Source organism: Rhipicephalus sanguineus, chromosome 9, assembly GCF_013339695.2.
Source record: "Rhipicephalus sanguineus isolate Rsan-2018 chromosome 9, BIME_Rsan_1.4, whole genome shotgun sequence".
In the NCBI taxonomy this organism is placed as follows: Eukaryota; Metazoa; Arthropoda; class Arachnida; order Ixodida; family Ixodidae; genus Rhipicephalus; species Rhipicephalus sanguineus.
In genome coordinates this window covers 90449597-90474969 of record NC_051184.2, presented here as the reverse complement: position 1 = coordinate 90474969, position 25373 = coordinate 90449597, and the positions used below count along the sequence as shown (strand labels likewise).

At 54.0% G+C, this 25373-nt stretch overlaps 1 protein-coding gene across 1 annotated transcript; it reads left to right on the top strand.

The window, feature by feature from the left end:
• Positions 1-10699: 10699 nt before the first annotated feature.
• On the top strand, positions 10700-13386 carry LOC119405722 (uncharacterized). Its single transcript, XM_037672561.1, has 3 exons — positions 10700-10726; positions 10790-11746; positions 13027-13386. The coding sequence occupies exons 1-3, from the start codon at positions 10700-10702 to the stop codon at positions 13384-13386; spliced, it is 1344 nt and encodes a 447-aa protein (XP_037528489.1).
• Positions 13387-25373: the final 11987 nt, after the last annotated feature.

Genomic DNA, 25373 nt, shown 5'->3' with positions numbered 1-25373 from the left:
GTTCCCCGCATAGCGGGCATTTGTTGTCGTATGTAGTCGGATAAATTTTGTTAAGTAGACTGAGATTTGGGTATGTATTAGTCTGCAGCTGTCTCCAGGCAACCGACTGCTCTCTACTGAGGTCTTTGTGGGGAGGAGAGTAAATCCTCCTCAGTGCTCTTTGATGTTCTAGAATTGCCCCATAGCGTCTAGTGACTGTGTCTGGTTCCCCGTCGTTGTGCGCCCCCCGGTTGGCGTATGCTCGGGCGTTGGCGTCAGCACGCTGGTTCCCAGTCACAGTTTCATGGCCTGGTGTCCACGTAATGGAGCAGCACGAGAAGGTGATTTTTCTCGCCTTGAGTATGCGGATGGCAGCAGTGGATACACGTCCGCTGCTGTATCGTCTGCACGCTTCTTGCGAGTCCGTAACTATTTCAGCAGTGGATTCTTTGCCCTGGTGCGTGATGGCGAGAGCAATCGCTACTTCCTCAGCCTCGAGGATGTTGTTGCTTTTGATCGAAGCGCTGTTGACTTCCCTAAGCTGGTGATCAACAACGCTCACGAGTCTCATTCGGTATACGGACAGGGCAAAAGAGGTATCTGTACGCTAGTATCGAAAAAGCTCACCTTCGTCGTACACAACTTATTTTTGGACCACAGTAAAACAGAGCACTCGCTAATCGAGCTCATTCCTAGCGGTCAGCCCAGGAATAGCCTTTTCCTTCTTCACATTTACAGCTCTCCGCGAGATATGAGGCAGCGTTTTACGTCTCTCATTTCTAAGGCGGTACGCAAGGCAGCAGGTTCTCCGCTTGTAGTGGCTGGTGACTTCAATGCTCCGCATCAGGAGTGAGGATACCACCGCGTTACGGCCAAGGGGGCAAACCTCTGGCTGGCGGCGTCCGACTACGGTCTCACCCTGGTCACGGACCCGCCCTTTCCAACTACGATCGGAAACTCGTGCAGCAGGGACACCATGCCGGACCTTACTTTCGTAGCAAACGTCGGGAACGCCGCATGGTGTAATCTTAATGAGACCTCGGGCAGTGATCACTGCGTGCTGGCAACGTCATTGGTGGTGCGTAAGAGGTCGCCGAAGGAGTTTACGATTACTGACTGGGATCTTTTCCGTAAAATAAGGGAGGAGAGGGAAGCCGAAAAACCCATTTGCCTAGATAGTTGGGTAGCGCAGCTTAAGGAGGGTGTACAGTCGGCCACTGTCATGATGTGCGCGGTAGGCTCATCTGGTGCGTTGTGCTTGTGGGTTTGTGCTGTGCCGTGCGCTGACGAAGACGACGATGAGATCAGAAAAGGCGGCATCGTGTCTTCTAAGTCAACCCAAGCCAGGGAAGAAGAGAGAAGGGGAAGAAGACGAGGAGAGCTTCGGTAACGAAAACCGAACGAAGCAGTCGCAGGGTGAAGCGCTCGTCGGGTCCAGGTCCCGAAGCCTACCCCTGTGCCTGGTGACCGCTCGAGCCTGGCTCCCGTCTACCAGGCGCTCCAGCAGCCGGCGCCGGTCCGTTGTTCTCGGACCCAGGCGTACTCCAGACCTGGGCCTACTACTGGCTGTCCGGGACGTCTTTGCCACATCGGCTTTGCCGCACGCTCCGCTCCGACCATGCCTGTGTCATCGCTGCTGTCGGCGTAAGATGCAGCACAACTCATCGACTGATCCGCCCTCGACCGTCACACGGTGAAGTGATCACACAAATCTTGTGTAGTGCAGTGGGGGACTACGCTGAGGGTCAGACCTTGAGTCCTTCAAGAACGTATGTCGTGCTAGTAGCTATAGGGCAGTTCTTCGCTGTTGCATTGTAACGCGCCAAGCTTCATCATCATTTTGTGGCATTAAAGCCTTATAACGTCAACCTGCAAATGTCTTCGTCCGTCTCGGCAACAATTCTTTAAGTTGCCGTGATTACCCGAACCTTATCCCTCACAATTGGCGTCCGCGAGGCAGGACGAAGCCGTTTGCACTGAGTTAAAATCTTTGTAGTGAAGATGAGTGAGCAAGAGCTTATAACGCTAGCGGAACGCATGGGGCTTCAAGGAGCCGAGCTAAAGACGTGGGTAGATGCGCGGTTAGAGCGGGCTCATGAGGAATCTGTGCAAGCGCGTCAAGAGCGTTCCGCGGAAAGGCAGGCGGCGAAGGAACGTTTGGAGATAGAAGAGAGAACTCTTCAACTGCGAATTAGACTAGCTGAGGTCGAAGGTAGCCGAGAGCCAGCAGCGCGGGACCGAGAACCTGAGAGAAGTCAAAGCCGCCCGTGCTTGATCAATCCTCACAACCTGATTCCAGTGTTTGACGAGAGGCGTGACGATCTCGATGCGTATCTCAAGAGGTTCGAACGCGTAGCTGTTGGTCAAGAGTGGCCTGAGGAGAAGTGGGCTACAGCGCTTAGTTTATGCCTCAGTGGGGAAGCGTTGAAAGTCTTCGGTCGTCTGTCGCCGGAAGACTCGATGGATTACCAGAGTACGAAAATGGCCTTGCTCCAGAGGTTTCGTTTCACAGCCGAAGGCTATCGCGAAAAGTTTCGGCAAAGCAAGCCAGAAGACGGCGAAACTGGTAAACAGTACGCCACGAGATTACAGAGCTTCTTCGATAGATGGCTGGAAATGTCGAAAACGGACAAGGACTTTGCATCCGTGCGCAACCTTATTGTAGCTGAGCAGTTCCTGAATAACTGTCACGATCGCCTGGCACTTTTCCTAAGGGAGAAGAAATGCAAGACAGTAGAAGAGATGGCGGAAGCGGCTGATACCTTCTTGGAGGCCCAGCGGCAAACAAACTTGTTGGTCTTTCGTAACAAGTCCGGAAACAATCCCAAGGAGCAAGATGAATGCACATATACCCAGCCTCCTCTTAGATGTTTCGTCTGTGACCGACCTGGGCACAGAGCATCTGACTGCCGCACGAAACCCCAACGAGTCTTCTGTGGGCACTGTCGAAAGCCAGGCCATCATGCAAGAGCATGCCCAAACAACGGTGGGTCAAAGAAGACGACATCTTGCATCGTGTCTACCGACCAGAAGTCGAAGCCACCAGGATGCGCCAATGATTCGTCGCAAGATGAATACGTTGCCAGTGTGCTCACAGCCCTCACCGCAACAGCAACACGAAACTTGCCGGTGTTAGAGGGAGAGGTGTTTGGACACACTGTATCAGTCTTGAGGGATACTGGAAGCAACACCCTGGTCGTGCGCCGTTCCCTTGTTCCCGATGATGCGCTGACGGGTGCTACCAACACTATTTTATTGGCTGATGGTAGTTGCATCGAGGTACCGGAAGCAGAAGTACGGATTCTATCGCCCTATTTCACCGGAAAGGCGATAGTCAAATGCCTGACGTCACCACTTTACGATGTCATCGTAGGAAATGTTCCAGGCGCCCGTGACGCTAATGACCCTGACTCAACGTGGAAGGAGCCAGCGAGCCAGACGTCGGCGACTAATCAGGCATTGAATTCTGAAGGGAAACCCGAGGATAGATACGGGACAAATAGCACCACCATGGTTGGTGTTTCAAGCAAAGGACATCGCCGGAAGCTGACGACTGCTAAGTTTAGAAGCGTACAGGTGACACAGGAGTCATTCCGCAAAAAACAAGAGGAAGACCGGTCGCTGGATGGTTGTAGGGCGAAAGTCGACACCATCATCCGCGGCAAAGGAGCCATATACCACTCATTTATGTTTGAGAAAGAAATCTTGTACCGCGTTTACCACTTGGCTCCAGGTAAATCATTTCAACAGGCGGTGGTTCCAAAGGCGTTGCGTGCCCAAGTGTTGAACTTGGCACATGAATCTCCGATATCTGGTCACCAGGGTATCAGGAAGACGAAGGACCGAGTTTTGGAGTCGTTTTATTGGCCCGGTGTACAGGAGGAGGTCCGAAGATTCGTCAAATCATGCGACGCATGCCAAAGAACATATCCCAAAGGCAAAGTAGGCAAAGCGCCTCTTGGACGAATGCCTTTGGTTGACACGCCATTCGAGCGTGTGGCCGTTGATATCATTGGACCACTGACGCCGATTTCAAAGAAGGGCAATCGATACATTCTTACCCTTGTGGATGTCGCCACTCGGTACCCGGATGCGGTGGCTTTGCCCGCAATTGATTCGGCAACAGTAGCAGATGGGCTACTGGAGATGTTTTCCCGAATAGGATTTCCACGGGAGATCCTCTGTGACCAAGCATCCTGCTTCACGTCAGGCCTGATGGAGGAAGTGAATGCTTTGCTTGCTATTCGACATTTGAGCTCGACGCCTTACCACCCGATATGCAATGGCTTGGTCGAAAAGTTCAACGGCACCTTGATACAGGTGTTGCGCAAGTTGTGCCAAGAGAAGCCGAAGTCATGGGACCGACTCCTTGCGCCTCTGTTATTCGCCTATCGAGAAGTACCTCGGACCAGTATGGGCTTCTCACCTTTTGAACTGATATACGGCCGGCACGTCCGAGGATCCCTGGATATTCTTAAGGAACTCTGGACAGAAGACCTAGAAGAAGATATCAAGACTACCTACGGATATGTGCTTGATCTTAGAGAACGTCTTCAACACACCTTGAAGCTGGCTCAAGAGAATCATCTCTCCCAAACTCAAAACACGCAGAAGTATTATGACCGAACCTCCAAGACACGACAACTCGAAGTTGGTGACCGGGCTCTTATATTACTCCCAACCAGTGAAAACAAGCTTCTCGTGCGCTGGAAAGGGCCATTTCTGGTTACAGGAAAGAGAAGCGACCACGACTACTGGTTGGACCTCGGACACGCCACGAAACTGTTTCACATAAACATGCTCAAGCGTTACGACGAACGTCAACCACAAGTCGTTACTCAGGCGTCTTCAGTCGTCGTGATTCAAGAAGGAAAATCCGAATCACCCCTGCGTACATGCAGTGTCAATGAGGGCAAAGGCAGTAAGACACTCGGTATCAAACAACAAGTCCAACGTGCACGACGTTCAAGACACCTTCCGCGTGGAAGATATCAGAGGTTTAGAGAATGATAATGTTGTGGATATGTGTAGGTTGCAGATGCAGGCGCTAGCCATATGGCAAACAATACAGCCCTCGTATTGTTTGGGGACTTCAGTGGATAGATCTAGTGTCACAGTTCAACCGTTTGCCTACATTTGTTTGTCATAGGTCTTGTGTCCCGCGCACTTTGGACAGTTTTTTTTTTTCAAAAAAAAACTTTCGAAAGGGGGGGCTTTTGTCATGATGTGCGCGGTAGGCTCATTTGGTGCGCGGTGTTTGTGGGTTTGTGCTGTGCCGTGCGCCAACGAAGACGACGATGAGATAAGAAAAAGGCGGAATCGTGTCGTCTAACTCAAGCCAAGCCATGGGAAGAAGATAGAAGAGGAAGACGACGAGGGGGCGTTCGAGAACGGAAACCGAACGAAGCAGTCGCAGGGTGAAGCGCTCGTCGGGTCCAGGTCCCGAAGCCTACCCCTGTGCCTGGTGACCGCTCGAGCCTGGCTACCGTCTACCAGGCGCTCCAGCAGACGTCTTTGCCACATCGGCATTGCCGCACGCTCCGCTCCGACCATGCCTGTGTCATCGCTGCTGTCGGCGTAAGATGCAACACAACTCATCGACTGATCCGCCCTCGACCGTCACACGGTGAAGTGATCACACAAATCTTGTGTAGTGCAGTGGGGGACTACGCTGAGGGTCAGACCTTGAGTCCTTCAAGAACGTGTGTCGTGCTAGTAGCTATAGGGCAGTTCTTCGCTGTTGCATTGTAACGCGCCAAGCTTCATCATCATTTTGTGGCATTAAAGCCTTATAACGTCAACCTGCAAATGTCTTCGTCCGTCTCGGCAACAATTCTTTAAGTTGCCGTGATTACCCGAACCTTATCCCTCACAGCCACCAAGTCCGTTGCCACCGACTTGAATGTGAACAGGATGGACAGCCGACTGGCACACCTTCTGGAGGCTAAAGGGGCCCTCCTGCAGCTAGATGGAAAGGTCAGCGGCTGAACCACAGACTGCGAAAAAAGATCGCGGATTTCAATTGCACCATAGAGATGCACTGTCCAATGCTTTCCAAGCAACAGTGGAATGAAATCTGCAACTCGGTGGACGGGCAGATGCGAACTGGCGGTAAATGGAACCCGCTCAAGCATTTGATAAAGGAATCCAATTCCAGGACTAATCAGAGACGCGCCACTGATAAGATTCTACATTTGGCCCGCCAGGACAACTCCGATACGGCAATACTAGAGTCGCTCGCCAAAAGATATCTACCTTTAGAGACTGCAGATGATGTGGTCTATCCGCCTTACAAGGGCCCTCCGATGGCCATTTTGGACGAGCCCTTCAACGTCCCTGAGGTGAAGGAAGACACACAAGAAAGTGCGCCTTCTGCATACGCAAGGGCATTACCCCTGAAGATGTGTGTGCCTTATTCGAAATTGTTCAACCCTCCTGGAGACACGTCAAAAGAGTGTGCAAGATTCCCAAGGCGGAACTGTGGCGCCAGGTGCGTTTGTTCCACGACTGGCTTCGCGTGGTCCACTACAATCTGTTTCCACAATGGCTGGCTGCTCAATATCTTCGAAGGCTGAGGCAGCATGTGGGCGAACTCACGGAAGCAAGGTGGAAACAGGTCCTGACCCCACTGCTTAAGGTGTGTGCATACATTCCGGCAGATGTCGAGAGATGGCTCCAGAAGCGACATAAGTTTGCCGTGCCGCCTAGCCTGTCTGCCCATGAACTCGTGGGATTGAACAGGGACGTGTCTGCGAAGGCCAGTCAAGATCGTCACAGATGCCTACAAGATGGTATGGACTGTTTTTCAAAATGTGCACCGCAGGCTCTAGGTCGACCTAAAGATAAAGGATTAAATAACGTTGTGTCGTATTTCAAAGACAACAAATTAAAATTAATGCTAGCAGACAAAGAAGGTTGCTTTGTGTTCATACCTGAGAGAGCGTTTAAAGAAAAAAGCTCTAGATGCTGTTAAGAAGAACTTCTGTCCAGTTAAGAAGAATGAGACATGCGTTAAGTCGAAGTTTGTTGGTTTCTGCAAGAATGCGGGTCTTACGGTGCTAGCCAGGGAAATAGAAAATAGCAGAGGCAGCAACCTTAACGTTTTTTTCTCGGCTAATACACACAAATCTGATATACCCTTTCGTACTATTGTTAGTGAAGGGGGATCCTGGCAAATTAATGTTAGTAGATTTCTTCAGAGCAAGCTTAAGAAGCTTGCGGTGAATGATTCTTTCCGAACTAAGGGATCTAGTGATGTGTGCGATTTTTTGCGGTCTCGTAATGGTACTTGCAACGCTTTCTCAGTGGATGTGGTAGATCTATATTATTCTGTACCGCATGACAAGCTTCTGGCATCTGTAAAATCCTGCATCGAAAAGAATGGCGACGTTCTTTTTATCAACGACGCAGGCGTAACTATTGACAATTTTTTATCGCTTTTAGAATTTTACCTCAATGTTACCTTTATAATGTTTGACGGAAAGCCCTAGCTTCAGCGGCAGGGAATCTGCATTGGTTCGTGCGTCGCGCCGGTTCTCTGCGATATCTTTTTGGCTGAAGTAGATGGGGACTTGGATAAACACTTTTAAAGGGGGGGGAGGTTTTAAAGGTTTTTACATACGTAGATGATTTTTTAATTCTTTTACAGGGAGACCTTACATCCCCTGAAGCTATTTTAAACGTCTTTAAAAGACTAGGACGAAGCCTATCTTTCACTGTCGAATTACCGCAAGAAGCTTGTCTGCAATTTTTAGATCTGAGCCTCACGTGGAACGATGAGCACTTTTGCTGGTTTTTTTTTTCATCCCCGTGTTAAGAAGGAGCTGTTGCCGTACGACTCTGCCCACTCAAAGATTGTCAAGAGGGGCGTAGCTTCTCTCTGCTTGGAATCAGCGCTGAGGAGGTCCTGCCCACACACCATGCAACGTAGTTTTCATAATCAGGTTAGCCGATTAGAGGCTGCTGGCTTCCCTCGATCGGTCATCACGGCCGTTGCCGAATCACTGCTGCAGAAGTTTAAACGTGGAACAAGGGAAGCGACGACTGCTACCCAGCCCTCAAGGATTAGGCCACAAGTTGTGCCATACATCCATAAGCTCTCGCACAATTTCAACAAAGTCGCGGGTAGGCACGGTGTACCGATGGTCTTTTCGGCGCCCGAGAAAATAGGGAAGTTGTGCCAAAGTAATTGCGATAGCAAAAAGCGCGGCTGCGAGAAGAAACATGAGATGTCTTTTGTAAAATGTTCCAAGGGGGTCGTGCACTCAACACCTATATCCTGCGGCAAGGTGTACATCGGTCAAACCGAAAGATGTGTTAATGACCGGTTAAGGGAACACGCCCAAAAATTAATAAAACGAGATGACAAGTATGCGCACTTGGTTGCGCATGCTATAATGTGTGGCTGTGACGCAGGATTCTCTGAGACAAAGATTCTTGGCAGAAGCGCAAGGAAAACTGCACGTGAAGCGTTAGAGGCTTTTCGCATAGAAAAAGACCAGGACCGCTGTGTAAGCACCCCGTCGCTATCTCTGTTTCCTAGTGAATTTCGCTTCATCAGATCTAGACTGTGAGATGTAAGGAGCAGGAAGGAAATGTATGTCTTGATTGTGTGTGTGTGTGTTGGCTTTATCTGATGTTAATGCGCGCATGTGCCACATGTATATATTCAAGCCCGTGCGATGAATAAATCAGTTGGAAGTGAGCGCTGTACGTGGTTGATGCCTGGGTGTGTGGGTGTGTGAATGTGTCGTGTGGTTGCGCTCTAATTAAGTTTTGGAAATCAACTCTGCATCTCTCATGAATACCACCCCGGCTAGAGCCGAGCAGGCCGCGGTGGCTCTCGCTTTACTTGACGAGAATAGACATCAAATCTACACTGATTCTCGCGCAGCTGTTAGAGCCTTTGCATCAGGTTTCCGCCGAGGTCGCACACATCCTATGTGACAGAGTCATTTCCTCACACACCATCACCTGGTTTCCGGCTCATCTCGGGTCGCACTTATCCTCTCTGACTAACCTCAACGAGGTCGCCCACACCCGCGCGCGCGAGCTAACCCACCGCGCCGGGTTGGACGGAGGCGGTACCTCGGGGACTGGTCGGGAGGTCTTTCGAGATCCTTTATTCATGTTCAACGAGGTTTCTAAGCACTACCAGCTGTCTGGGTGAACGTTTCCTCTTCCGCACGAGAAACCCTCCAGGCCGCAGGCTGCCACGCTTCGAATGCTGCAGACCAGGTCTTATCCTACTCTGTCAACCCTAAGTTCTTACACGGACGCTTTTGAACCGGACTGTCCCGATTCTAGCGCGCGAAGCAATTTAGATCACATGCTCTGGCGGTGTCCCTCCTTTCGGGGCCCTCAACGCCTCACTGAAGAAGAGTGGTGCTCCGAGCTAAGGAGCTCGAATCTACTACACCAGTTAAGGGCCGTCCAGAGGGCCCACGACGCGGCGGTGAGGCTTGGCCTCCCCGTCCCCACATGGGAGCTGCCCGCGGCGCTGCCGCCCTGAGTGGCGGCGGTGCTCCTCAGGACTATCTTAATAAAGTTCATTGTCTGTCTGTCTGTCTGTCTGTCTGTCTGTCTGTCTGTCTGTCTGTCTGTCTGTCTGTCTGTCTGTCTGTCTGTCTGTCTGTCTGTCTTTCTCCTTGACGTCTGCAACTAACCCCCTCACCATTTCGCTGGCTGCTCCGCCAGGGTCCGATCGGCTAGCCCCTTGGCCTTGGTTGGTCCCGTGGCCATGGCTGGTGTGGTGACCGTGTGCTGCAGCCCTTCCTCTGCTGGACGAATGCTCTCGGGAGCCTGAGGGAGCCTGCTGCAGCACAGTTCCAGTTTCTTGACGGGCTTGCGACGCCTCCGTCAGCGGAGTGCCTCGTACCGCGTCCCTGTAACCCGTGCTCTGCGAGTTCGGCTGGGTGGCCGAGTTGATGCGGGTTGTGTTGTCCTGGTCACCGCCTTGTTGTTGACCGATGACGATGGTCGTGCCCTTGGTGCCTGTGCCGTTCTTGCTGTTGTTTTTATGCTGCTGTACTTGAAAATAGTACTTGAACATGCAGTTCCTGCCACTGGTGTGGTGCACCCTTGCACACTATGCACCGAGCTATGCGTGGGGACTTGGTGCCCCACTCCGGCGTGGCATGCGTATCATCTCCACATCTCTTGCATCTTGCCTGTTTTTCTAGGGGACACACATCCGTTCGGTGGCCTACTTTCCGGCAGTTGTAACAGGCTTCGATGCGATCCCGGAAAGGGTATACGACGTACGTGGCGCCCCAGTATCTTACGTAGTCCGGCCGGTCGGGCGCGGTGCCACCGGCAAATATCTTCACAATATGTCTGGACTTCCCAAGGCTCCGAGCTCCGACGATATCGATGCCCTTATTTCTGGCACGTAGTTCATTCAAGATAGCTGTATCGTCTTCGTCAGAACAAGCGTGATACAGTATCCCTTTGATGGAGTTCTCAGGCGCCGGAGCGTAAGCAAAAACTTGGATTTCTTGTTAGCCGATTTCGACGACTTGCAATTTGATGTACCTGCCTGCCCTGTTGAAAACAGAATAGTGGGGCATAGTCTTGGGGGTAGGGACAGGGACGAAAGGAAGAGGAGAACGAAGTAGGATTCGGAGCTAGCCCTTGCACAGTAAAGACGTCTATGACCACGGGTCCTCGTTATTTACATTTTGGTGCCGTGAAACCCGGGAGTGGTCATTCCGGGACTGCCATGACTTCGGCCGAGCGTCTTCGGAAGGTGCGTGGGACTGTCAGGGCCAGCGTCTCACGAAATATTACGCTCCTGACAGGACTACTGCAGGACCCCGACACCGAGGCGCGCGAGGTCAACAGGCAAGTCGCCGTTTTGAAGGCTAAGGAAACTGAACTCCGCCAGCTAGACAAGGACGTTCTCGACCTCACGGAAGATGAAGCTATTGAAGCCGAAGTCGAGGGTGCAACCGACTACCACGATAAGATTCTGTACGCGATAGCTGACGCGCAGTTCTTCTTGTCTCAGCGAGAACAGTCGACTCATCTCAGCGAGCCGTCTAGGAGTCGACCCAATGGCGACCGGGTAGCAGCCACCCAGAGCAACATCGAATCTGTTGGGGCGCCGCCAGGGCCCGTCAGTACGCCACGCTACCGGTCGGTCGCGCTTCCGACGCTTCAGGTCCCGACGTATGCCGGAGATTTACGTCAGTGGCTAGAATTCTGGGACCATTACAGTGCCACGATTCACGAGAACACCGAGTTGCCGCCCATCGAGAAATTTAAGTATTTGCTGACGTACCTGACGGGAGCGGCCAAGCGAGCTATCGAAGGCATCAGGCTGGCTGATAACAACTATGAAATTGCTGTGACAACACTAAAAGAGCGCTTCGGTCGACAGGAATTACTAGTCAACGAGCACATCGACCAGCTTCTTGCATTGTCGCCCGTGAGGAGTTCCAAGGAAGTGGAGAAGCTTCGTGTGCTGCATGACACCGTGCGTTTCCGCGTAAGTGCGCTCGAAGGTCTTGGTGTACCACCTGAGCAGTACACTGTGGTGCTGCATCGGGTGCTAATGAGGTGCTTGCCAGAAGACTTGGCGATAATGTACCGACAGAAGAAGAAGGAGGAGAGCACGCGCGGTACTAATGCATCAACAGAGCCCACACCCCCTGAAGCGAGAACGCACAAGGCGACCGACATTTTAGCGTTTCTTAAAATCCAGGTTGAAGTGCGTGAGGAAGGGAAGCAAGAAGCGGCGTCATCGTATACGCACAACTCGATCACGGTACCTGGTGACATGAATTCGCCGACAAGATCTGCCCATGTCTTTCCATCGGCATCTGCGCTTGCTGTGACGGAATCCCTACAGCAGCGAACTCGGTCTTGCGTACTGTGCGACAGCAGAGCTCACAACCTCGCAGCATGTACGGCCGACATGGCCGTCGAAGAGAAAAGAGCCAGGTTGCGCAACGCTCGTTGCTGCTACAGGTGCGGAACGCGCAATCATGTCGCGAAATTTTGCCGAGTTTCCCGGAACCTCACGTGCAACAAGTGCCGACGCCGACACCTAACGATCCTCTGCGAATTGTCACGCGCTGTCGCAATGACCGCTTCTCCAAGAACGACCGAGCAGCTGGTTACGTCTGGAACTACTTCCCGGACAGTAACCACGGCTTCAACTGGTAAAAAAGGAGCCAAGTCTGTGCTGCTTCAGACTGGTCGTGTTTGGGCGGAGAGCGGACCACGACGACTCCTGGTGCGTGTGATGCTGGACAGCGGCAGCCAGCGTTCGTTTATCCGCACCGACGTTGCAAAGAGATTGCGGTGTAGAGCCCTTGGCATCGAAGAGCTCTCATTGGTGACGTTCGGAAATGCAAAGCGGCGGCATCATTTGCGCTGTCAACGCGTTTCTGTCATGCTGCGTGGACGATTCAACGACAGCACCGTTACATTGGAAGCACTAGAAGTACCCGAGTTATGCTCCGCGACAAGTCCACCACTGAACACTGAAGTGCTCGAGCTGTTGTGCACCAGAAAACACGATGCTGCGGATCTGTTCGATCCAGAGACTTGGCACCCAGATGACATCAGCATCGTGATTGGCTCAGACGCTTATTGGAAGGTTGCCACCGGAAGCATTGATCGCCTCAATGAGGAACTCACTGCGGTCGAAACGTTTTTTGGGTGGACCGTACAGGGAACAAGCTCGCATTACGAGGCTACAGCGACTTGTGCCCTCCTCATGTCGGCTGGTGTCGAGTGCGACGAATCGGCTATGTGGCGCCTCGGCACGATTGGTATTGACAACCGGATGCCAAGGAAAACACAAGAACTTGATATGTATGAACATTCTCTGAGCAGACAAGTTGTGAAGTGCAGTGCCCTGCGGACGTCGCCGAAGCGAACTCGTCATTGCGCGATCCGAGTGCGCAAGCACAACAACCGGCTTGTTCCCAGGCAGCAGAAGGAGAGCCAGGCACAGAAACTCGCCGCTGATGTGATGAGTCTTTCGGAACGAAATGCGTCCATGCCGGCATCCGTCTCTGAACTCGGGATGTCGCACAGTTCGGGCCGCAGAAACAAAGATCACCGCAGATGTCCAAGCTCTTCGTGGAGGACACAACGCCATTTCGCTGCGGTGAAGCGCGGGCGGGAAAACCTGAAGGTGGAGCACACCACCAGTGCCGTGCCAGGATGGAAACGGCGGAGATGGAGACTCGCAAATCATTTTTATGCCACATCGGAGCGCGCTACCACCCGGACCAGGCTTCAACGCAGGTTCATATTGGAGACGCGGGAATAGTGAACGAAGACAACACTGCTCCGATGTTCTGGAAACTCGGGCGAGTGACGTCGCTGCCTCCCGGACGAGACGGGGTAGCTAGAGCCTGCTCCGTACGTTTGGCTATACGGGCCACGTGGTGAACCGGCCGGTGCAAAAGCTGTGTGTAATGGAAGCCACAAAATGACTGATGTGACGTTTCGTCCGCTCCCCCTCGGAGGATGTTGAAAACAGAATAGTGGGGCATAGTCTTGGGGGTAGGGACAGGGACGAAAGGAAGAGGAGAACGAAGTAGGATTCGGAGCTAGCCCTTGCACAGTAAAGACGTCTATGACCACGGGTCCTCGTTATTTACATGCCCTATCCAGGGATGGGGTGCTTATAAGCGCCGTATTGTTCGTAGGGTGTAACCGGAGCTTGTCTTCGGCGACAACTTCCGTGGGGTTCACCTGCGCCGCAGCGCGGACTGCCTTAAAAAGTTTTGTCGCACCGTGGTGTAGCAAACTGGCTGCTGTTTGTGGTCGGATGATGACCTTGTAATCCGCCGGCGGAAGCCTCGGTAGCGGTGCTCGCCTTGCGTGGAATCGAGGTCTCCCCCTCTCACGATGCTCGGAGTCGGCAGTGGTGCTCCCGGTCTGCTTCCTGTCTGTATCGGCTCGGGGCTGTTGGCGCGCGCACCAGCGCTGCGCCTCCAACGTGGCCCAGCTCCCGCTTAGATACTCTTATTCGGTGATCGTCTGGCCCTCCACGACCACCTCCATCACCAGGGGCTCCGGAATTATATCTGATTTGTGGGGGCGACGACGTCTGTAGGCTGATGTCGCATTGTATATATATATATATATATATATATATATATATATATATATATATATATATATATATATATATATATATATATATATATCTATATATATATATATATATATATATATATATTGTCAAGACGTTTATTAACGGGGACTCAGCGACGGCGCACGGCAGCGACAGTCAAAGCGGGGCTGACTCTCTGCACGAGGAGCGTGCTCTCAGAGAAGAGAACGACCCACTGGAAGGCGCTCGAGAGGACGACCCATTACTCAGTAGGAACGCTTCGCTACAATTACCCCGGCTACGAAAAGGGAGCCGCCTGGCGACCTAGCAACTTGTCACCATGAGCGGGTCATGGTAGGGCTTCAAGCGCGCCACGTTGACAATGTCGCGCCCTCGACGGCGCATGTCCGAGGATGGGTCGATGGGTTCGTCGTTCGATGAGGTAGTTCACCGGGGATGTGCGTTCGACGACACGGGAGCGGCCTTCGTATTTGGGCAGTAGTTTGGAAGAGAGGCCAGGTGCAGTGGTAGGGACTGAGAGCCATACGAGAGCTCCAGGAAGGAACGTGGACGCAGAACTGGTGGTGTCACCGCGAATGCTTTTCTGCCGCTCTTGGCTATGCGTAGTAAAGGTCTTGGAGAGCTCGCGACACTCCTCAGCAAGTCTGGCTGTGGCAGAATAGGCGCACATTCAGATCGATCCGGCTTGTAGGGAAGGATTGTGTCCATGGTGTGCGACGGGTGCCTGCCATACAATAAGAAAAATGGTGAGAAACCTGTAGTGCTCTGAGGAGCGGTATTGTAGGCGTACGTGACGAAGGGCAGAATGACATCCAATTCGTGGTGGTCGGCGGCGACGTACATCGAGAGCATGTCGCCTAGCGTGCGGTTGAAGCGTTCGGTGAGGCCATTCGTCTGCGGGTGGTAAGCAGTAGTTTTGCGGTGAACAACGTTGCACTCTTTGAGAATGGCTTCGACGACTTCCGACAAGAAGACACGGCCTCGATCACTGAGCAGCTCCTGGTGTGGACCGTGACGCAGCATGAATCGGTGGAGCAGGAAGGAGGCCACATCGCTCGCTGTAGCCGCAGGGAGGGCAGCAGTTTCAGCGTATCGCGTGAGGTGGTCTACAGCTACGATGGCCCAGCGGTTACCAGCGGACGTCAGGGGAAGCGGCCCATATAAATCGATGCCAACGCACCCAAACGGTCGGTCAGGGCAAGGTAGAGGTTGCAGACCTGCTGGCGACAGGTGCGTTGAAGTTTTGCGGCGCTGACAATCGATGCAGGAGCGAACGAACTTCTCCACGTAGCGGTACATCCCTCGCCAAAAGTAACGTTGGCGAATGCGGTGGTAGGTTTTCGATACCCCAGGGTGTGCACACTGCGGATCAGAGTGAAACGACTCGCATATGTCATAACGCAGACTGCGGGGTATTACTAGTAGCCACTGGCGGCCGTCGCCGTTGTAATTGCGTCGGTGGAGCAGGTCGTCGCGAACGGCGAAATGGTGGGCTTGACGACGCAACAAGCGAGTGGATGGTGTGGCCGATGGATCAGTCAGCAAGTCTATCAGTGAGGCAATCCATTGGTCCTTGCGCTGCTCGGTAGCGATGGTGTGAATATCGATGGAAGAAACGACAAAGTGAGACGCTGAGTTGTGGGAATTGTCGTCAGGCAAGGGAGAGCGCGACAGGGCGTCGGCGTCAGCATGCTGACGTCCGTTGCGGTACAGCACGCGGATGTCGTAGTCTTGCAGGCGAAGTGCCCAACGGGCAAGACGGCCTGAGGGATCCTTCAATGACGACAACCAGCACAGTGCATGATGGTCGGTGACGACATCAAATGGGCGACCATACAAATAAGGTCGGAACTTTGTAAGGGCCCAAATGATTGCCAGGCATTCTTTCTCCGTGACGGTGTAGTTGGTCTCGGCTTTAGTAAGCGTACGACTTGCATATGCGACAACATATTCCGGGAACCCAGGTTTGCGCTGCGCAAGGACAGCACCGAGGCCAACACCGCTGGCGTCCGTGTGTACCTCTATAGGGGCCGTAGGGTCGTAGTGGCGTAGAATGGGAGGAGACGTCAACAAACGACGGAGCTTTGCGAAAGCGTCGTCGCATTCTGACGACCACGAATTGAGGGGCCCGTTATTTCCAAGGAGCTTCGTCAGCGGTGATATGATGAGTGAGTGAATATTAAAAGTCCGGGCGAGGCGGGGGGAAGAGGGGATTAACCCCTGTCCCGTCCCACTCTCCGTCGATGATGGCGTCAGGTGACGGCTTGAAGCCCTTGGACCCGGGCGGCATCCTCGGCTTGCCGGACGGCCCAAAGTTGGTCGGTCAGCTTGTGGCTGGTGAGTGCCGCCTCCCAGCGGCAGCGACGCCGACGCAGCCGATCCTCAGCAGTGACCACAGCCGCGGCGGCGGTCGGCCCCTGCCCTCGCGCGGTGGTAGCAGTTCGTCCCTGTCTAACAAGCGTCGCGAAGTGAGCGCCGGCAGCGACATTAACTCTCCCGGCACATTCCCAAAGCATGTGCCGCAGTGTGGCTCTTTCCCCGCACGCTTTACACGCGTCCGTCGGGTATAAGCTCGGATAACAGATGCGTAGAATCGCCGGGCTGGGGTAAGTGTCTGTTTGTAGTAATCTCCAAGTTACGGCCTGCCTTTTGTTTAATTTGTTGTGTGGTGGAGGGTATTTGCGTCTGTTTAGTCTGTAATGTTGTGTGATGTCGCTGAATGTGGTCAGGCGATCGCCCCACGACCATTCCGGTTGCTGTTGTGATCTTACTCTCTCTGGGGTGGAGTCGGCCGCGGCTCGGTGAGTGAGACCTCGAGCCGCGGTATGGGCCGCCTGGTTGCCTGCAAGCGGGACGCTGGTGTGAGCCGGGGTCCACAGGAGAAAGACCGTCGCATTTTCGGTTTTTGAATGCGAGGACGGTGACGTCGGGGCCATCGCTCCTCGAAAGTCGCCGCCGTCCCTGCTTCCATAGCGAGTCTGAAGTATGCGGGCCGCCTGCCACGAGATGCGGCCGCGCGCGAAGCCACGGACGGCAGCCTGCGAGTCGCTGATCACGACCGCAGCTTCCGGTGCCGCGACCAGTGCTAGAGCGATCGCCGCCTCTTCGGCCGCCTCTATGTGTTTCGTACGCACCGTGGCGCTCGCGATGCATTTGCCCGTGTGATTCACAACTGCGATCGCGTGAGCACACCTTCCCTCTGGGTATCGCGCGGCGTCCACGTACACCGCCTCCTCGCTGTTGCCATACATTCTTTGCAGGTCGCTCGCTCTTTTGTTGCGGCGCCCGACGTGGTGCGTCGGGTACATGTTCTTGGGGAGCGGCGGGACGGTGAGACGATCGCGGACGGTGATCGGAACCATCGTCTTCTCCCCGCACTGTGCGTGGTATGTTATGCCGAGTGACTCGAGGATGCGCCTGCCCGTCTTGGACTTGGACAGTCGCTCGCATTGTGCGATGTTGTGCGCCTCGATCAGTTCGCCCAGGGTGTTGTGCAGGCCCAGCTCGAAGAACGTGTCCGTGCTCGCATTGGCAGGGATGCCGACCGCCCTCTTGAACGCTTTGCGTATCATGCAGTCGATCTTGTTTCGTTCAGACGCCATCCACTTTAGATAAGGGGCTACGAACGTTATGCGACTGATCGCGTACGCCTGTACGAGGCGGATCGCGCAACTTTCCCGCATACCGCTGCGTCTGTTCGTTATGCGGCGGAGTAGTCGAATCGTGTCGTCTACTGAGCGTCTAAGTCTTCGTACCATCTCACCGTTGTGACCGTTGGCCTGCAGGTGTAGTCCTAATATCCTTATATGCTCCACGCTCGGTATGGGAACGCCGTCCGCCGTTACTACTCTAATGTCTGATCTCCCTCCGCCGGGAAGCACGGTTTTGCGGCCCCTGCTCGTGGGTCTGTAGAGCAATAGCTCGGACTTGGCCGCCGAACATTCGAGGCCCGTGCCTCGCAAGAACTCCTGGACCGCGTCCACGACCATCTGAAGCGTTCGTTCTACGTTGCCGTCACATCCTCCTCGGGGGACCCAGAGGGTGATGTCGTCCGCATAGAGGCTGTGATGCAGTCCCTCTATTGTAGCTAGTTTTTCCGGAAGCCCAAGAAGGACGAGATTAAACAACATGGGCGACACGACAGAGCCCTGCGGCGTACCCATCGGGCCCGTCTCGAATTCCTCTGATTCCGCGTTGCCGACGACGACGCTCGCACGCCTGCCCGTGAGGAAATCGCGTATATAGTTATACATTCTTTGGCCTAATCCCAGCGATCGGACACGGTTGAGAATCGCCGCGTGTTTGACACTGTCAAAAGCCTTTTTCAGATCGAGGCCGAGAATCGCCTTGGTGGAACGAGAAGTGTCGTCTATGATCTGGTGTTTGAGCTGCAGCATCACGTCCTGCGCGGAAAGGTTGCGACGAAATCCCAACATCGTGGGGGGGAAGACGTCGGCGTCTTCGAGGTAATCAGTCACGCGAGTCAGGACAGCGTGTTCCATGATTTTGCCCACGCAGGACGTGAGCGAGATTGGTCTTAGGTTATCGATCGTCACCTGCTTACCCGGTTTGGGAATCATGACCACGCGGGCCCTTTTCCACGCATTGGGGAGGGAGCCCTCTCGCCAGCACTCGTTAACATAGGCCATCAGTCGCGTAATTGACTCGTCGTCCAGGTTGCGTAGGGTCTTGTTGGTCACCCGATCCGGGCCAGGGGCCGACCTGGTGTTGAGACTGCTTAGGACCGCCCTGATTTCTGCTTCACTAAACTCCGCGTCTAGCTTTTCGTTGTCGTCTCCGTCGTACATTGCGTGCTGTAGTCTTTCTCCCGTTCTAAAGTAACGCTGGCGAACGGCCTCAAGAAATTCATCTGGCGTGCCCCCAAAGTCGCGTACGAGTCTGCGAATCTTGTGCCCCTGAGCGGTCTTGGTTTCCTCCGGATCCAGAAGGTGCCGGAAGAGGCGCCAAGCGCTCGCACCGCGCATCTGAGTCTCAAGGCCATTGCACGTCTCCTCCCATTGCGCGCGGCATACCTGGAAGGCGTGTTCTTCTGTGTCTCTGTCCAGTTTGGCTATGCGCCTGCGCAGCGTCCTATTGTGCCTTTGACGCTTCCATCTCTTCAGCAAAGCCTGCTTGGCCTCCCACATGTGCAGGAGCCTGCTGTCGATCACTTGAAGGTTTGCCTCGGGAGGGACCTCGTGCGTTGCCGCGTCCACGTCTTCCCTGAGCGTCTCGGTCCATTCGTCAATGTTTGTTATCGGCCGGTCGCCTCGCTCGCGTTCTTTGCGTGTCTTGCGGAATGCGTCCCATTCCACGAGACGGAGCCTACGTCCCCTGGCTTTCCCTGCGCTCTCGAAGTGGCACACCCTAGTATGCTGCCCCGTATCTATTTGAATCTCTATTATGGAATGATCACTTCCGAGATCCTCCTGCATGTTGTGCCACTGCGCGTTGGCTATGTTCGCCACGAACGCAAGGTCCGGTAGCGTGTCAACTTATGCGCTGTTGCCCCTGCGCGTGGGATCGGCAGGGTTCGCGATGAGTTCCAGTCGCTGGTCTGCCGAGTCCTTCCACAGGCGCCTGCCCTTGGGTGTTTCTCGTGCGTATCCCCAGGCCGCGTGAGGCGCGTTGAAGTTTCCCGCGACGAGCAGCGGTCCATCGCCGGCGACTGCGCGTGCCTTGCGGAACAGCTCCCGGAATCTGTGCTGCAGCGAGGGCTTGCTGTATACGTTCAATACGAATAGCCCTTGACCCCTCCTCGGAATTAGCTCTACAAAGACGTGCGGTATCTTCACCCCTTGAAGCTCACGCTGCGCCACTGTTAGATTGCGACGAACGAGCACCGCGGCGGCCGGCAACGTCGCCATAACGCCGGTCGACGCAACTCGCCGTCGTCTCTGCCTCTGCCCCTCGCTAGACGCGGCCGCATCTACGGCTTTGTAGCCCGCCAGTTTGACCGGATCATTTGTCTCCTGTAACAGGATCACGTCCGGCTTTCTCTCGCAGTTGCATACAAATTGCTGGAGATTGCCCCGCTTCTTTCTGTAACCCCGGCAGTTCCACTGCCAGATCGTGTACTGTTGTGGATGTTGTCTAGTGCGTGTGTGTTTTTTGTCGCGTATAGCCATCGTGAAGCGCGTGTGTTAATGTAGCCCGTCGCCCGATAGACTCGGCTGTTGGTGCTGCGTTTCTGCGTCTGTTATCGGAGTTTGCTGCTGCTGCGGTCTCGCGTATGGTTTCCCGGTCGCTCGCAACGGCCTGCCCGCAAGGGGCGGGGGCCTCGCTTCGAAGTCGTCCATTCGCGCCGTGAGCGCCGCAATCGCCTGAGTCATTTGCTCCGCGAGCTTGGCCACCGAGTTGTTGACCACGGTAAACATTTTGTTAATTTGTTCCGTCTGGCTCGCGAAACGCTCGTCTAGGCTTGTCTCAATATTCTCTATGCGCTTCTTTAGCCTTTCGTAGGAAGTGCTACGCGGTTCGGTTGTGGGTCTTTCGGGGTCTAACGCGGCCCTCTTGGAAGATACCGGGTGGTCTTCGCGTTCGTCCGCTGTCTCCACCGAGCTGTCGTCCACCGTATTCACCTCGACCGGCACGGGCTGTGGCGGAAGAGGTTGTGGCTCTAATAACATCTCCTGTCGTTTCTGCTGTTTATGTTGCTACCGTTGTGCAGCCCCGCCTTTCAATTTGGATCTTTCTTCTCTAAGAAGCGCGTTTTCTCGTCTTAACTCATTAATGGTATGTTCTAAAGGCCCTAAGCGCTGCTGTATGGCTCGTTCGAGCTCATCACCACTCACGCGACCGGGACCGGGGCCACCGCCACCACTGACTACGACACCATCACGGCGCCCCGCAGCACCGTCGCCGCCGGGGGAGGCAGCAACGTCCGCCCAGCTTACCTCCTGTACGTTGCTCTTGTAGTGTTGATGCTGCTGCTGCTGTTGATGTTGCCGCTGCCAGTAGCTTCCGTTTCCGTATTGGCTGCTATTGCCATGGTTCACGAAGCCGGTCGGCTGCATTGCGCCTGGGCCGGCTGCAACGCGCATTTTCGACTTGCTTCGCGGCTTCGATGCACGGGAACCAGTGAGCGATCGTGAACGTGAGCGGGCGCTAGATCTCGAGCGAGACTTTCCCGCACCGCCGATCGCTCCGCGGCTGGCTGAGCGTCCTTCCCTGCGCAGGTGTCGGTCTTGCGAGGCGTAGTTTGCGGTACTGCTGCTGTTGTAGCCGTTGTCGTAGGCTTCGACGGCGGCGTCTTCTTCTCGTGTTCTTCGTTCCCATTGGCGCCGCTTAACCAGATAAGGGATCTTGTATTTAGCCTTGCACTTTCGGTCTCCCGTGACGTGACCCTTGCCACATGGTTGACACTTCGGATCGCACAGATGTTCTTGTGGTGGGTTGCTGTAGCCGCACCCACGGCACATCTTGTTATTTGGATTGGGGCACACATCGGCTCTGTGTCCCAGCCTGCCGCACCCATAACACACGTCGATATGCTTCCTGTATAGGCTGCATCTCACGAGCATCGCGCCATAGTACACGTATCTCGGCACGTAGAAACCATCGAAAAGTACGATCACGTTGTCCGTATTTCCCATGCGTTTGGCGTGCAGCACGGCGGGATTGCGCTGCGTGATCAAGCTCTTGACGATGTCCTCGGGGCTCTCGTCATTGGAAATGCCTCTGACTAGCCCTTTAGAGGTGTTTTCCGGGGCGGCTCTGTAGGCGCTCGCTTCGAACTCTCGTTCTCCAATGCGGAGTTTGCTGATGGCTCCGTATCTCTTGGCTCGGTCTTCCGACGGTGTGCTCAGCACCACAATATTCTGTTTGAAGTTGAGGCAGATGCTGTCCTCTTCGGCTGCTTCGCGACCTATCTCCGCCGCGCTACGCAGGCAACAGTAGATTCGGTCCATCTTGTAGTCGGAGACATTGAAACCGCCTCGGGGGCGCACGACGACCTTGTAGTCATCCGTCGGTAGATCTGGCATCCGGCTGGCCCTGGCTATCTGACGCACTTGGCGGGCGGTCTTCCTATTGTACTTCACTGCCGTGCCGGCAGCCGTTGAGGTCTCCGTAAGTGACGTGGCAGCCGTCTGCTGCTGCCCTTGCTGCTGATTCTTGCTGTGTCTCTTGATTTCACACAATCCTGAGCCCTCGCCGAACTCGTCCGGCTCCACCTCCTCTCCTTCAACTCGTACGACTTCCATTTTACGCTAAAGTAGGCCTACTACGTTGCCGACGGGAAAAGGGGGTCTCCGAAAAAGTCCCACGACACGTCAGGCCTAGCCCGCCCTACCGCCTCAGCGGCCGGGCAATGGTGTCGTATGTGTTCGATTTAGGCTTCTCTTTGCCACCAACGTGGTGGCACAGAACACCGAAAAATGGCCAGAAAAAGGGCCCACCTGGAGAACTGTAGTATAGGGAAGGTCGTCGCAACTTCCGTCGATGACTGGTGAGCCAGATTTCACAGAACATTCGAAAATCCACCAAAGAACGTAGGAAAATCACGGAGCCGACGCGATACACGTCTGCACTCCGTGGCCCCCTTGCGGTGAATCGTGATATGATAGTCGCGAAGTTTCGGATGAAGCGCCGAAAGTAGGAGCATAGTCCTACGAAACTGCGCAGTTCTTTGACGGACGTAGGTTTGGGGAACTCTGTCACGGCCCGAAGCTTGGCTGGATCTGGGAGGATGCCGTCCTTGGACACCACGTATCCTAGGATCGTCAGCTGCCGTGCTGCAAATCGGCACTTCTTGAGATTCAGTTGTAGCCCGGCGTCGCTCAAGCGCGTCAAAACCTGCCCCAGGCGTTGAAGGTGTGTTGAGAAGTCCGGGGCGAAAACGACGACGTCGTCGAGGTAGCATAGGCACGTGTGCCATTTCAAGTTGCGCAGAACGGTATCCATCATGCGCTCAAGGTCGCGGGCGCATTGCACAGCCCAAACGGCATGACGTTGAATTCGTACAAGCCGTCGGGTGTGACAAACGCTGTCTTCGGTCGAGCGTCATCAGCCATGGGGACTTGCCAGTACCCTGAGCGCAAATCGAGCGATGAAAAGAACTCTGCTCCTTGCAGGCTGTCAATGGCATCGTCTATTCGAGGTAGGGGATAGACGTCCTTACGGGTGATCTTATTGAGTCGTCGGTAGTCCACACAGAACCGCACAGAGCCGTCCTTCTTCGCAACGAGAACGAGAGGAGACGCCCACGGGCTGTTTGAGGGTCGAATAACATCGCGGCGAAGCATGTCTTCGACTTGCTCGGTAATTACACGACGCTCTGTTGGCGGCACGCGATATGGACGTTGCCGCAGTGGTGGCTGGGCTCCAGTGTCGATGCGATGCGTGACAGCAGACGTGCGGCCGAGAGAAGTTTGCGCTACATCGAACGAAGAACGAAATTCTTCCAACAGGCATAGAAGCTGGGAACGCTCGACCGACGTAAGGTGTTCAGCAATCGAGGAACCAAATAAATCAGCGGGTGACGAATCAGATGTGGAAACAGCACTGAGCGAATGGGAGTTGGCGCAGTGCGTGTCACCCGGTGCGTCCATAACTTGTGCGTCTTCGAGGGCTTCAGCTCTGCCGAGGCATTCCCCTCGCACCAACCTAACAATGTACGGGGATGGGTTCGTAACAAAAATGTCGGTGTCGCCCTGAATGACTTTCACGGTCGCAAATGGCACCAACAAGCCTTTTCTAATGAAGACGCGGTCAGATAGAGAGAGGAGTGCAACGGCGTCGGCGAGACCGGTGCAGCAGACTGACACAGCCGTTGACGAGTTTGCAGGAAGTGTGGTGTCGTCTTTGACGAGTACCTTGGTCGCAGCCGGTGGACTGTCCGCCGGCGTCAAATCTGAGAATCGTGAGAGCTCTATTTCGGCTGGTGCGCAACGAATTACGGCGGCGTGACGGGCGAGAAAATCCCATCCCAGGATGACGTCGTGAGAGCATGAGGAAATTATGATGAATTCGACGGCGTACAGAGCGTCCTGAATCATGACACGGGCTGTGCACACCGCTGTCGGGTGAATACTGTGAGCGCTGGCTGTACGGAGGGAGAGCCCGGAAAGTGGCGTCGTCACTTTTCGTAGTAGTCGGCTAAATTTAGCGTCCATAACGGAAACGGCAGCTCCAGTGTCTACAAGGGCCGATGTGCGCACACCATCTACAAACACGTCTACTACGTTTGATGGGCTTTGCTGAGGGCTTTGGCTGTTCGATAGCGTCGCAGCCCTTGCCTCTTGGACTGCGACGACCAGGGTTGCCAATGGTGGCTACTTTTCGCCAAATTGGCGAATTTGAGAGGACCGTGGCGACCTAAAATTATGAATGGCGACATGGCGAATATTTGGCGATTTTCAGCTTAGGTCTCCACTGAGTTATGCATCCTAAGCTCAGTGCCTGCCCAACGAATGAGCGGCACTGTTCTCTGTATTTTTCTGGGTTTTGAGGTGCAGATTACGCGCCGTTCTGTATGTCCGTCCTGTAACTCGTGTGTATCTCCTAAATTCATCTAGATGCTTCTAACTCAATTCATCTAGATTCATCTATATGCTTCAGAGCTCCGCTAAAGTTTCGCTCCTGAAGGGGCTAGATGACGGGTTTGTCGTGTGTTCCGGCCATTTGTTCCGCCAAAGCTCCAACTATTCTGAATAGCTTGGCGACCTATTCACCGCTGCAGTATCCCCTAATCGAGCTCGTATAGCGAAGATGGGCGGATACGCGGGTGTTCGTGCAATAAAAAATTATTTATTCAGGCATTTTCTACTGTTCTCGGTGAGCGTGTGCAATGAAAACAATTGCTATATAACATTTTACAATGTCTACCTGTTCAATTATAACGCACTGGATTGACGCGGGTAGATATAAGTGATTATATATGAAAGGGACAGTGGCGTCCGGTATCATATTAGTTCACACTGAAAGGTATAAGACTCACTAATGAACAATACCTGTAAGAATTCTGTCTTACTACTTTCAATAAACCTGTTAATCCATTTTTTTTTTTCATATGAGGGGATGTAAAGCTGTCTACAAACAACGCCTTCGCGGCTTTCGCCCAAGGTTTACCACACTTTTACCTTTGAAACGAGCGGACAGGGATGGAAGGATATCATGAGCGTTTTATCATTTCATACTTGCGCCTCCGCGCACATCTTGCGGCTAGTTGGAGAACCAGGTGCACCAAGCACTCCCATGGTGAAGGGGCGATGCGCCTGGCATTGAGAGATGTCAATATACTTTAAGGGCTTTGAATGGCACTGTATTCTACGGGGCTATACATCAGGGAAAATTC